The 13,323-nt window shown below is 38.2% G+C and overlaps 1 protein-coding gene across 1 annotated transcript in view; it reads right to left on the bottom strand.

Annotated features, from left to right (window-relative positions):
* The window catches only part of LOC132115610 (piezo-type mechanosensitive ion channel component 2-like), a 130,675-nt gene that overhangs the window by 3,861 nt on the left and 113,491 nt on the right, over nt 1–13,323 (bottom strand). Inside the window, exons 35-48 of the mRNA XM_059524026.1 lie at nt 12,011–12,177; nt 10,831–10,997; nt 8,230–8,277; nt 6,248–6,466; nt 5,088–5,346; nt 4,255–4,437; nt 4,019–4,181; nt 2,741–2,846; nt 2,501–2,648; nt 1,700–1,914; nt 1,460–1,618; nt 1,202–1,349; nt 935–1,123; nt 9–101 (exon numbers count right to left, since the gene is read on the bottom strand). Coding sequence (XP_059380009.1) covers nt 9–101; nt 935–1,123; nt 1,202–1,349; nt 1,460–1,618; nt 1,700–1,914; nt 2,501–2,648; nt 2,741–2,846; nt 4,019–4,181; nt 4,255–4,437; nt 5,088–5,346; nt 6,248–6,466; nt 8,230–8,277; nt 10,831–10,997; nt 12,011–12,177 — 2,264 coding nt within the window. The remainder of the gene's footprint in view (nt 1–8; nt 102–934; nt 1,124–1,201; nt 1,350–1,459; nt 1,619–1,699; nt 1,915–2,500; nt 2,649–2,740; nt 2,847–4,018; nt 4,182–4,254; nt 4,438–5,087; nt 5,347–6,247; nt 6,467–8,229; nt 8,278–10,830; nt 10,998–12,010; nt 12,178–13,323) is intronic.

The raw sequence follows: 13,323 nt of genomic DNA, 5'->3' as shown, positions 1-13,323 counted from the left end.
ACACTTACAGAACTGTGTCTGTATGAGTTCAGGAAGCGGATGAAATCTGTGTGAGTGACGTCCTTCAGCTGATTCTGCTGCGCACTCATAGTGAAGATGGGCTGGAAAACACAGACACACACAGACATCACGACCTCGAGTCTCGCGTCGCTGCACGGGGGACGTTTGTAGCAATAGCCAACAATACATTGCTTATGTGTTAATGTTGCAATAACTGAACAATACACGTTTCACATTTTTCGATCAATGGTCACATTTGCATACATATTTCTATTTTTAGTGTTCAGTTGTTAAAATAATTGATTTCTATTTTGTGTAATGTAAGTTTTAATGCATTTTATGACTTACAATGCATTTACATGATGCAATAGATTTTCTTTCTCTTCGTAAATTATTATTATTAGATTAAAAGTCATCTGAAAAGAATATGTTTGCATTACTATGTAAAAGTAATCTCATGTAATCTGTAATTAGTAATGAACTACAATTTGTAAGTCATCTACCCAGCACTGTTTCTGTATACTTTGTATTATTAGTATTATTATTATTATCATTATTATTATTCATAGCATGTCTATATAGTTTTTGTGAAGTTTTAGATATCGTAACACTTCTAAACTAAAACTACAGGAAAATTAGTCTTTGCAGTTAAGTTTTTTTTTTTTTTTTTTTAAGCTTGTCACAGAATAAATATTATTCAATAATATTATTTTTATTTTTTTCAATTTGGGTTTTATATAAAAAAAAGTCAGAACTGTAAGATATAAACTTTTGAAATTATGTATAAATGATGAGATAAAAATGGCATGTTTCATTTTTTATTTTTTAGTAAATTAGTTTTTTAAAAAAATTTTTATTCTGTGGTGGAAATGGGCTTCCGTAATTTACAGTAATGAGGTTTGTTGTTGTAATGTTCGCCAGATGTAATGTGCACCTGAAAGCCGCCCAGCGTGATGGTGACAGACACGTCCAGCGGTTTGTTGACCACTCCAGCCACAGATTTGACCAGAGACATGAAGAGCAGAGGAAACCAGACGATGCAGATGAGCAGCATCACGATCATCCCCCCCATCCCGTACTTCACCACCTTCTTCTTCTTCTGTCCTCGAGGCTGAGGATACCTCTGAACACACACAAACACACCTCCGTGAATCCTGCGTCTGAACGCTGCTTGGACAGACACTGGCTGGACGTCTCTCACTTTCTCCGACTCCCTCCAGCACTTGAGCACGAAGATGTGAGCGTAGATGTCCTCCACACAGATCCAGCTGGACAGACTGAGCGTGGTGTCGGTCCAAACCCAGTCCATCACCGCCCGCAGCTCCGTGAGGAACGGCACCAACCGAAACCTGAGCACCATTCACATGAAGATTGACTTTAATATGTTGTAATGCTCTGTGATCACTGGATGAACACACTCTGTGACTCTGTGTGTAAAGAGTGCAGCTGAATGTCTTACCCTTGGAAGAGGAAGAGATTGAGGTAGTTGTAGCTCTTGGTCAGGAAGTTGCCCAGCACGCGTGTGGGGTAACCGCAGCGGATCTGATACGCCGACAGACCGAAGTAGATGCACTTCACGAAGTACCAGAGCTGGGCAACTTTGTTCTGACTGAAACGCCTAGGAAATCAAACCCAGTCCCTCGTTAGATGACCTCCAGCTTCTTCAGTGGGTTCAATAATGATATCATTCCTCATGTACCTCTCGGTGACTCCTGGGAGGATGAAGAACATCCAGAAGTGAATGCCGAAGACCAGGATGACCTGGAAGATGACCTTCCCCATCACGGTCTTCCTCAGGTACAGCGCACGGTCCACCACCATCGTCCCAAACTGGATCAGCACCATCACCAGGAAGGCCTCGGGAACCTGGTCCTCCGACAGGGAGGAAGTGATGTCAGCCGCAGCAGAGTGCTTCTGTGGAGGAACCAGTTTCACTTCGGTGTTACTGCACTTACACCAAACAAAGAGATCTGTTGCTACTTCTGTTTCATGACAAATGTAACTGCTTTTTCAGACTGGATATCTTATATGAAAGGAATATTTCACCCCGAAATTGTATTTTGCTGATAATGTGTTCACCTTCAATTCATCCCAGATCAGGATGAGTTTGTTTCTTCATCAGGTTTGTAGAAATGTAGCATTGCATCAGTGTCTCATCAATGGATGCTCTGCAGTGAATGGATTATAGACTCTGTGTTTGAGTTAAAAGCGTCTTAATGCTGGATGTGTTTCATCTTTTGTCTTCTCCAGATGTTCACTGATGGACTGGAGTGCTGTGGATTATTGAGATGTTTTTATTAGACTCTCATTCTGACGGCACCCATTCACTGCAGAGCATCCATTGATGAGACACTGATGCAGTGCTACATTTCTACAAACCTGATGAAGAAACAAACTCATCCTGATCTCTGATGACCTGAGGATGAGCACATTTTCAGCATTTTTGGGTGCTCTGTTCCTTTAAGCTGGTTTGTGATGGAGCAGGTGAAGCTCTACAAACCCCAAAAGCCCAAAATCCGAAGACGATGATGATGAAGTCGATGGTGTCGGCCAGAAACATGAGCACGTAGACGTCGGTCACGGCGCTGTACTCCGGGTGGATCAGGTTATAGAAGAACTGCCGGATGGGAAGATAGATGTCCAGGATCCTGAAAACAACACAAACCCAGCTGATCGAATGATATACGAACACAATACGAGGATGTGACTTCCCTCTCAGACAAGCGAGTGCGAGCCTCACGTCTTGACAGTGAAGCGCTGTGCTCTGATCATCTGTTCTCTGAGCTGCTGGTGGCTCTTCTGTCGAGCGCTCAGTGAACGCAGACTCGTCCTCGTGCGGCTGCTGCCTGCAGACACAAGATCACGATCTGCATCTGAGATCACAACAGATTGAAGAAGTACACGTGTGCACACACAGTCCCTGCGGGGTTTTAAAAACGCCTTAAACTGAGCCACAGACATCTTTATCACCATGTGATTAGTAACTTCAGGCTCTGATTTCATGAAATAACCATGAGCGCTGAATATTCAACATCAAATCACACGCTGTTGAGTGTTTTACAGGCTTGCTGTGTCAATCAGTCAATGCCATGCATTCAATCCATGTATGCTTATGATCATAAAGACAGTGTTTACTATATGGTGTTAATATTATAAGATTTCTGTATTTTATCTCCTTTATCTTTCTGAATGAGCAGCTAGCAACAGTAAAACATAATTTCTGAATAAGAGTCACTGTGTATTTTACTCTTGTATTATAGATAAAGTTTTTAGTTAACATTGCTTGGGTTGCACAATAAACTGTATCTAGCATTTAATATAACGTAAACCCTAGTAGCTTCTGTCTGAGCAAACTTTTTTTTTTTATGCATTCCGTATTTATATTTTACTGGCATCGGCACAATAATCTGCATATAACCGTTATAAACAATTACACAATTATTAAACACAGTCTGTATCCCCTTATAAAGGAAAAACATTGTTCCCTAAAGGTTTTTATTTTATTTTTTATTTTTATTTTTTTTAAGCCTGTAAAGTTCAGAAGATGCATTTATTGTTTTTCAGTAATTTTTCACATCCAAAATCCAGTGGTTTCAATAGAAATCCAAGCGATGTAAGGGTGAAATATCAGATTCAGCTGCTCACGCAAATTTGTGACTCTTTTGCTTTGTGTGGTTTTTTATTATTATCATTATTTTTTTATTTTTTAATTAACTGACAAATAGCAACTTATATTCATAAAAAAAAATTAAAATTAAAATTTAGAGCTTGACATAAATTGAAAAAAAAAAAAAACTTGGCTTTCTAAGTAATTTCTAAAATGAATGAATTTAGGGCAAGCAAATTAAAATAAGAAATATGTCAGCTAACAGCAGTTTTAGTTTGTTTTAAAGCTGCCTTTGTCCTATTTTAGATCATTTGAAGTCATTTTGAGGCTCAATTAGACGTTTCTGGTTAGAAACCACTGCAGTTAGACTAAATTTAGCAAATGTAAGTGTGTAAGCAGACATCTGAGCACCTGCTGTGGATCGGGCCGAGCGCTGCGAGACGCTGGAGCTCTGTCTGCGGAGTCGGATGTGTGCGGGGCTCTTCTCTTTCTCTTCACTGTCTGAATCAGAGCGCTGAGAGACCTCCGTCTGACCTCCTGACCTGGGCTCATCTTCATCCCACAGACCGTAGCACTGAGGAAGAAGAGCACTCTCAGGACTCCTGTTCACTTCAGACCCGTGACACACGTGGAGGAGCGTCTCCTACCTTCAGGATGGAGCGGTGGAAGAAGAGCGCCAGCAGCTGGATCAGGTCGTAGTGGACGTAGCCCTCTTTCTTCTCCACTCCGATGATGTTGGGCGGGTGGAAGGGTTTGGATTTGTCCAGCTCTATGCTCTGGTTAAACGGAAAGAAGCCAAACTGGAAGAAGTACTTGAACACGACGGTGACCTGCAGGCAGAGAAGAAGAAACAGAGTACTTTGAGAAAGAAGACGGCATCATGTTGCACTAAAACAGTGACATTTTATTAGGATTTAGCACTATAGGGTGTATGTGGTAAAAATTAAGCATAAATCTCTCATATTGGAAAATGAATCTCCTTGCAAACTTGTGTTCTTTCAGCAAGCACGGGTTTTGCTGAACCACGGGTTTTGCTGAACCAAAAAACGGCAACACTTTACAGTAAAGTTTAATTTGTTCACATTAGTGAACATGAACAATAAAAAAAATATTCTAAAGCATTTATTAAACGTACTTGTTAATTTCAGCATTTACTAATACATGATTAAAATCAAAAACTGTATCTGTAAATAGTATTTAATGCATCTGATCTGACATGAACTAAAAAAGAACAGCTGTGTTTTTATTAACAAACATAATCAGGGATTAGTAAATGCATTGCTCGTTGTTAATGAATGTTAATTAACTAATGCAAACTTGTTGTGGTCTGAAACCTGGTTACGCTTTATTTTAAGGTTTCCTTGTTACAAGTACTGAGCAATATTAACATTACGTACATACTGTGGTGTTTGTAATTCCGTATAATGTATTGTTATTACTAGGTAGTGCATTACACAGTAAATCAGACGATTGGAGATACCTCTGTGTAGACGATGGCGGTCATCCAGAAGCGTTTGCTGGGCCGGGGAACAGACAGCATGGCCCAGAGGAAGATAAGGATGGGCAGCACCAGCGTGGCCACCGATGCAGAGATCATGTGGTTGAGGATGATGACCAGATAACACACCGTCTCAGAGTGAGCCACCAGTGTGTTGTAGAGAGCGTGGCAGAGCTGAAGGAACTGTGGCTGAGAGCGATAGAAGAGCTCCGACGCCTCCAGCTCCTCGTCATAGAACATCCTGACGGAGAACAACATCAGACGGGGTTTAACACTATTTAAAACAGACACAATCAGGTGAAGTACACTTTTGAAGTACATCAAAATTTCTTATATATATCTTATATATATATAATTAACAAAAGTTTATTTTATTTTATTATTTTTATTATTTTATTTTATTTTGGCTTTTGAACATTTTTATTGTTATTGCCCGGGAAATATTTATAACATTTATTTTGTTGTCACAATGCCATCCACATGACATAAATAGCCTTGTTTTAACATAATTTAAAATAATTTAACCAGTTGGACCTTAAAATATTTTTGTTGCTGTTAAAGATTAATTTATTTAATTTATTATCATTTTAAGTACTGTTGACATATGAATTATATTTTTTTTTACATACACTACTGTTCACTGGGTCAGTAATTATTATTATTATTTTTTAGTCAATTGAATTTAAAGTTACAGTAAATCATTTAGAATGTAAAAAAAGAGTTATATTTTAAATAAATGCAGTTCTTTTGAAATTTCTATTCATCTGTGAATCCTGAAAAATAAAATATTGTGCAGCACAACTGTTTTCAATATTGATAATAATCAGAAATGTTTCTTGGGCAGTAAATCATCATATTAGAATTATTTCTGAAGATCATGTGACACTGAAGACTGGAGGAATGATGCTGAAAATATAGCTGTGCATCACACAAATAAATTACAATAAGGAATTGTTTTCCTGCATTAATGATCATATAAATGCAGTCTTGGTGAGCAGAAGAGACTTCTTAAAAAAAAAAAATTTTTTTGCCAGTCTAAACCTACTGAATGCTGATGCTTTTAAACAGAAGAATAAACATGTTCTGTAGACGGTGTAGATATCAATGTGTATCAGTGTCACATGTGTGACGTGTGTGGTCACCTGCTCTGCAGCAACTCGCTGGCTGTCAGCTGATGGCTGGAGGACAGCAGAGTCTCTGCGCTCTTCTCATTATCAAGTGTTCGGATCCTCAGCCTCCTGCCCTCTGTGCTTCCCGCTGAGTCCAGGCCTGTGGCTGTGCTGTACGAGGGAGGAGGCAGGTCTGAGGCATCTGGATCCTCCTCGACGGTGTCACTGGTGCCCTGCTTCAAGTACAGCTCACTGCCAGAGGAACACACACAGTACAGGTCAGGGAGAAGCAGAGAGGAACAGGGAGGAACAGAGAGGAACAGGGAGGAACATGGAGGAACAGAGAGGAACAGGGAGGAACAGAGAGGAACAGAAAGGACCAGGGAAGAACAGAGAGGAACAGGGAGAAACAGAGAGGAACAGGGAGGAACAGAGAGGAACAGGCAGGAACAGGGAGGAACAGAGAGGAACAGGGAGGAACATGGAGGAACAGAGAGGAACAGGGAGGAACAGAGAGGAACAGAGAGGACCAGGGAGGAACAGGGAGGAACAGAGAGGGAGAGGAACAGGGAGGAACAGAAAGGAACAGAAAGGAACAGGGAGGAACAGAGAGGAACAGAGATGAACAGGGAAGAACATAGATGAACAGAAACGAACAGGGAGGAACAGAGAGGAACAGAAATAAACAGGGAGGAACAGAGAGGAACGGAAATGAACCGGGAGGAACAGAGATGAACAGAAAGGAACAGGGAGGAACAGAGAGGAACAGGGAGGAACAGGGAGGAACGGAGAGGAACAGAGAGGAACAGAAAGGAACAGGGAGGAACAGAGAGGAACAGAAACGAACAGGGAGGAACAGAGAGGAACAGAAATAAACAGGGAGGAACAGAGAGGCACGGAAACGAACAGGGAGGAACACAGAGAAACAGGAATAAACAGGGAGGAACATGAAAAAACAGGGAGGAACAGAGAGGAACAGAAAAGAACAGGGAGAAACAGAAAGGAAGAGAGAGGAACAGGGAGGAACAGAGAGGAACAGGGAGGAACAGAAACGGACAGGGAGGAACAGAGAGGAACAGAAACGAACAGGGGGAACAGAGAGGAACAGGAATAAACAGGGAGGAACAGGGAGGAACAGAGAGAAACAGAAACGAACAGGGAGGAACAGAGAGGAACAGAGGAACAGAGAGGAACAGGAATAAACAGAGAGGAACAGAAAGGAACAGGGAGGAACAGAGAGGAAGAGAGAGGAACAGGGAGGAACAGAGAGGAACAGGGAGAAAAAGAGATGAACAGGGAGGCACAGGGAGGAATGGGAGGAACAGAGAGGAACAGGGAGGAACAAAGAGGAACAGGGAGGAACAGGGTGGAACAGGGAGGAACAGAGAGGAACAGGGAGCAACAGAGAGGAACAGGGAGGAACATAGAGGAACAGGGAGGAACAGAGAGGAACAGAAAAGAACAGGGAGGAACAGGGAGGAACGGAGAGGAACAGAGAGGAACAGAGAGGAACAGAAATGAACAGGGAGGAACAGAGAGGAACAGAAAGGAACAGAAATTTTTTTTTATAATCATACAATCATCTGTACAGTCATAATGATCCGATCCATTATTTTTTCTTGCAAGAAATACAGTCCAAATTGTAAGATAAAAGTTACAATTACCACAATTATTTTGGTTATTCAAACTGTGATGCACCATGCAGTACGAATCTAATTTGTGTGGCGTCGTGACGGAACTCACTCTGAATATCTGTGTGAAGAGGCATTGTGCTTTGGCTGTGTGTGAGCAGAAGGTTCTGGAAACACTGTCTGTCTGTCATCACAAGCTATAGTAACCATGCACAGCTGTGTGTGTGTGTGTGTGTGTGTGTGTGTGTTAACGCCCAGGATAGATTCGTCTACACACATTCTAGAGTCAACTGCCTCCTAGCAGGTAATGACAGAAAGCCCTGGAGCTGTAAGTACACAGAAACACGGCCGGTCTGAAGCAGAGCGGATGCTGGAGGCTCATACCTCGACGACTGCAGGTCTACACTCGACAGGCGGCACAGTCTGGTCATGCTTTTTTTTGAAAAATAATATATATTTCTGTTTGCACACAGCTTCCCTGTCAAACAAATATATTTATTGAAATATAGTATCTAATATCAGGTCAGGAGTTCTGAAGCGCTCCCTCTCCCTCTCTCCCGATTGTTAAACCCGATTGTATTGCTTCCGCTAAAGAAAATAATCCGCTCCGTCTCTATAGTTAGAATCCTGTGAGTCCATAGCAACGCTCTGTTTTTCATGGCAACGGTCTGTTATACTCCGCACAGCGGTCTGTTGGTTATAACACACCGCATTCTACATTGGAATTCAACCAAGCCATGTAATGAAATAAGTTAATAAAATAAGCATATATCACCACCAGGTGATATGCTTTAGTTATTTTGTTTATCCTATTTACCTGCATTTCCCTGTCAATTAGATGCAAATGTGCACATTTTAACTAATTGACGCCTAATTTGCATGCAGAACGTCCCCAGTTATTGACGTATATCAAGAGTCTTTCCCCCTGAAATGTAGAAATCTAAACTGGTGAATTTAGAAGAAATCTACAGATGCAAAAAGATGGAGGATAATCTCTAAAAAATGTAGTAAATCTGAGTAACTGCATCTGGTACATTAATAAATAAAACTGAGTAGAAATAAGTTAACATTAAACTTTAAAAATAACAATATTTATAAATTAACTATTTAAGTAATTTAACTTTTTTTATTTCCTCGAAACCTTTATAAAATAGTATTCCATACCACCACAAATACATACATGACATTGGCTTTTATTGAATTTTTACTCAATTATTTTGGTAAGTTTAATTTTAAAGTGTTATGTATTCTGATAACAGCAAAATAATTAAAACGATGTAGTGCCTTGTGCAAAACTAAACAAATTATTAGTAAAACACGCCCCTCTGTTTGATGCAGTTATTTAGGTTATTCTAAATATGAAGAGTTCAGATGATAAATCCTCTAAGTGCCATCTGAAATTTCCTTCAATAATGATCATTTTTATCAAGCTTGTATGTTTATGTTCACTTATTCCACTTATTTAAATTACTGAACTTAAATACGAGCTTGAAAAAAAAAGCTCATAAGAAAATTTCAGATGGCACTTAGAGGCTTTTGCATCTGAACTCTTCAGATATACTTGAAACTAGTAGCATAGAAAATGTGTTCAAAACATGCACATTGTGGAATGGTTTCCTTTGCTGCTCTATAAACCTAGTGAATACTAAGGAGACCATGGTTTCTGTAGACTGATTATTTTGTAGACATCTTTTGAAAATGAAACAATTGTGTGAGTTTGAAGAAGATAAAATTAATTAACTTTTTAAATTGTTTTTTTTTAAAGGAAGTCAGAGTTGCGTTTATATATATATATATATATATATATATATATATATATATATATATATATAATATACTTTTTTGTTTAAAAAAAAAAACTAATTATGAGAAGTACCCTTTATTTCACTTGAGCCCCTGCCCCTCAAAATGTCTGTGCACGTCCCTGGGCAACAGTATGGTAGGAATGGTAGGAATATGGTAATAATTGCCTGAGATAACTTAAATCATGCTGTTATGTTTTATACCACCGAGTTTGGCCATAGTTAGACAGCACGTTTAGACAGTTTTTTATGATTTGGCATGTGTGAGCTGGTGAATTATAGTTCACAGACACTAAACAAGCTGAAATTCAAAGGAAAGTGCTGCTCAGGTCAAACTTTTTACTAGTAGACATCTAGTCCTGACTTGGTCTTGTGCACACCCTCACTGTTTTGAGAATCATCTCCAAGCTACTTTGTGCGCTTATATAGACTACCAAAGCAGGGCTGGGTATCAAGGATCAGCTCAATTTCAGAACCAGTTCTGAATTTCCAAGAACAGTAGATTCGATAAGACATGCACATTTCAATTCTGCTTTTAGGCACATTTTAAAGTACAAAAAGATGTAAAAGAGAACTCAGTTCGGCACTCAATCAGTTTTCACATCCACAGCATGAACACAGCACAGAAAGCCTCTCATATATTGCACTGAATACCGAGTCGAGTTCTCTTTCACGAGAACAAACAAATACACACATTATGATGTTGAAATATCCTCATAAACACTGTCGTTCTTGAGTGTAAGCAAGCAGCTGAGGAAAAAAAAACATGAATCAGTATATTAGACCGATGCATTAGTGACGGCAGCCTAATATTCCTGCTGTTGTCTGTGTCATTAATGTTTATTAATTATTATAGGATTGATCAAAATTTTTACTTATGAAAGAAAACTATGTAGTTTTTTTTTTTTTTTACTTTTAATTACAGTTTCTGTACCTGAAATTAGGTATCTCTGAAATCGCTATTGATTTATTTGTAGTATTTATAGTAGTCTAGTTGTTTTTGCTGTGGTATTTTTATTAAAAACATAAGCAAAGTTCCTCTTGCAGTGTTCTGTAGGCTGCTGATTTTTGGACTTTTATTGTATTGTATCTTATTGGAATTGAAACTAGGAATCGATTAAATTCAAGTGATACCCAACCCTAGTCTCAAACAGATCTAAAACACTGAGTGGAGTTTCTTCACCTAGACAGGTTTTCTCGGGAGAGATCGGACTCATAAGCCTGGCTCCGCAGGGGGCTGAAGTCTGAGTACTCGTCCTCAGTCCGGTCCAGGCTGGACTCGGCGGACGCTGGCCTGCACATCTGTCTCTGGTAGTACGTGTGGATGCTGTCCCGTGATGGAATGTTCCCCTGTAGGGCAGCAGACGAGGGGTTAAACCTCAAGGTTTACAGTGCTGTCCGTTCCAAGCATGATGCTCATTATTCATGTCAAGTGTAATTAGAGCACTGGTGCTAATACTGATTCTGCATTCCATCTAGATTCAATGAGACTTGTTAATTTACTGTTATTTATAGACTTTTATTACATGGCTCTGAAATGCTTGATTCTGATTGGTCAGTCGTGACATTCAGAGGTCATCTATCAACACTATTCACTGTAAAAAGGAATCAGAGAACTTAAAATTATTTTGCAATGACAACCAGCTGGAAGTACATTATCCTTTACTTTAGTACTAATTAGCTTTTATATTTTATCTAAAATTTTAGTAATTTTGTTACTTGCTTTTGCCATTTGTATTATATTTTAAAATATATATATATATATATTTATTTCGTAAAAGTAATTTGACTTAATACTCTGATTTCTACTCTAATTTCTGATATCTCATTTTATTAAGATATGTATTCTTTAGTATTTGACATTTTCATCTAATATTTTACTTATTTTATAACCGAATTACCAACATTTATTTGTAATTATTTGTTTCCCAAGTAAGGATATATCCACATTTGAATAAGAAGCTCATTTCAGTTACATATTTTAAAGCTTGAAATGTATTGTGAAAAAGGTTATATTTATTCATATTTTATATCATATTTTATAAATAGATTTATTCATATTTTACATTTTGCATGCCATTTCTAAACACTGGCATGTTAACAATATCTGCATTGGTAAATTATTACATCATTACATAATGCGATAAAGTTTCCTAATTTTAAGTTGTTGCTAAAAGCTACAAAACAGTTAAAATAAGCATACGTTAAATACTAAACAATAATAATAATAAAGACTTATAAATAGGAAAAAGAACAACAACAAAGATCACGGGTCATATGCAGCCAATAAGGCATGATAAAATAGAAATGCAGATGCAGGCCAATCAGCAGCACTCCAGAGTGATTGGTGGTGCCAGCACTACCTTCTTGACCTCATGAGTGAGCATGCAGCGCTCGATGCGCAGGACGGTGGAGATATCGATGTGCTCCTGGCAAATGGAGTTGAGCCAGGCGGTGAAACTGTCCAGCAGGGCAAGGAAGAGCACCCAGGAGAACTTCAGGATGTTGAGCACTCGCTTCAGGATGTTATCTGGAGCGGAGAGAGCAGTGTTGGGAAGGTTACTTTGGAAATGTAATAGGTTACAGATTACAAGTTACCCTGTTTAAAATGTAATAGTAGTGTAACTTTTTCAATTACTTTATTAAAGTAATGTAACTAATTACTTTTGAGTACTTTTTGATTACTTTTCTAAATTTGTGAAAATTAAAGAATAATAAATGAAAGCATATACATCAACTTAAATACAGTTATCTAATAAGCATGTGACGTATTCTGTGTAATAAACTCCTGAAACATTGGTGTTTTTTTGAAACTGCTGTCTCTGTATATGATGATAGTTTTCTCAAAATAAGTAAAATGCACATGAAGTGACACAGAGCAGTTCTAGAAATGATGTTTATGTGCTCGTGTACTCCTATATTGAGGCGGCAGAGGTTGAAAACACTGCGAGCTTCAGTAGGCCTATGTGTAGTAAATGAAGCCATGTCTTTGCCATTAATTTACAGGAGGGGCGGACTGGGAAAAAAATTCAGACTGGAAAATTCAAACTCATACAAACAAACAAATTCATGGACAAAACTATTTTTTATCTATTTTAAATCTTTAATTTGGGGACATGCAAAATAATTTAAAGTTCTCTCCTGAACTGCACCTTCACTTCCATTTTTCTCTTCAGTCTCGTTATTTTGCCCTGTTATCCATCTCTCTCATGACTTTAATACTCAAGATTGAACAAAACTATACTTTACAATACTCTACAATACTACAATATCTTTATAGAAAAATCCTAATACTGTACACGAGTCATGTTTTTCCCTTACAAAAATTAACCATGCTTTTATTAGCCTATATAAAAGTAAAATAACCTTGTTTATTTTTTATTTATTTATTTATTTTTTTTTGCAAATGGATTTGTATTTATTTTTAAATAAATACATTTGTAAAATAATTTTACATTTTTGGTTATCACAGTTAAACAATAGTAACCATTTTCTCTGGATTTATAGTTAAATATTAAAATGTAAATTTTCGTAAGGGTTGTGTTGTTGTCTGTCGTAGCTCCCCCTAAACCTATAAAAAAATCTGATTGTTTTTCAGCTAAATTACTACTGTAACATTACAACAGATAATAATGATGTCCTTTATATAGTATTTTGAGTGATGACTGATGAGCAA

Source organism: Carassius carassius, chromosome 35, assembly GCF_963082965.1.
Source record: "Carassius carassius chromosome 35, fCarCar2.1, whole genome shotgun sequence".
Classification (NCBI taxonomy): Eukaryota; Metazoa; Chordata; class Actinopteri; order Cypriniformes; family Cyprinidae; genus Carassius; species Carassius carassius.
The sequence above is the reverse complement of the archived record's forward strand: the minus strand, read 5'-3'. Positions and strand labels throughout refer to the sequence as shown.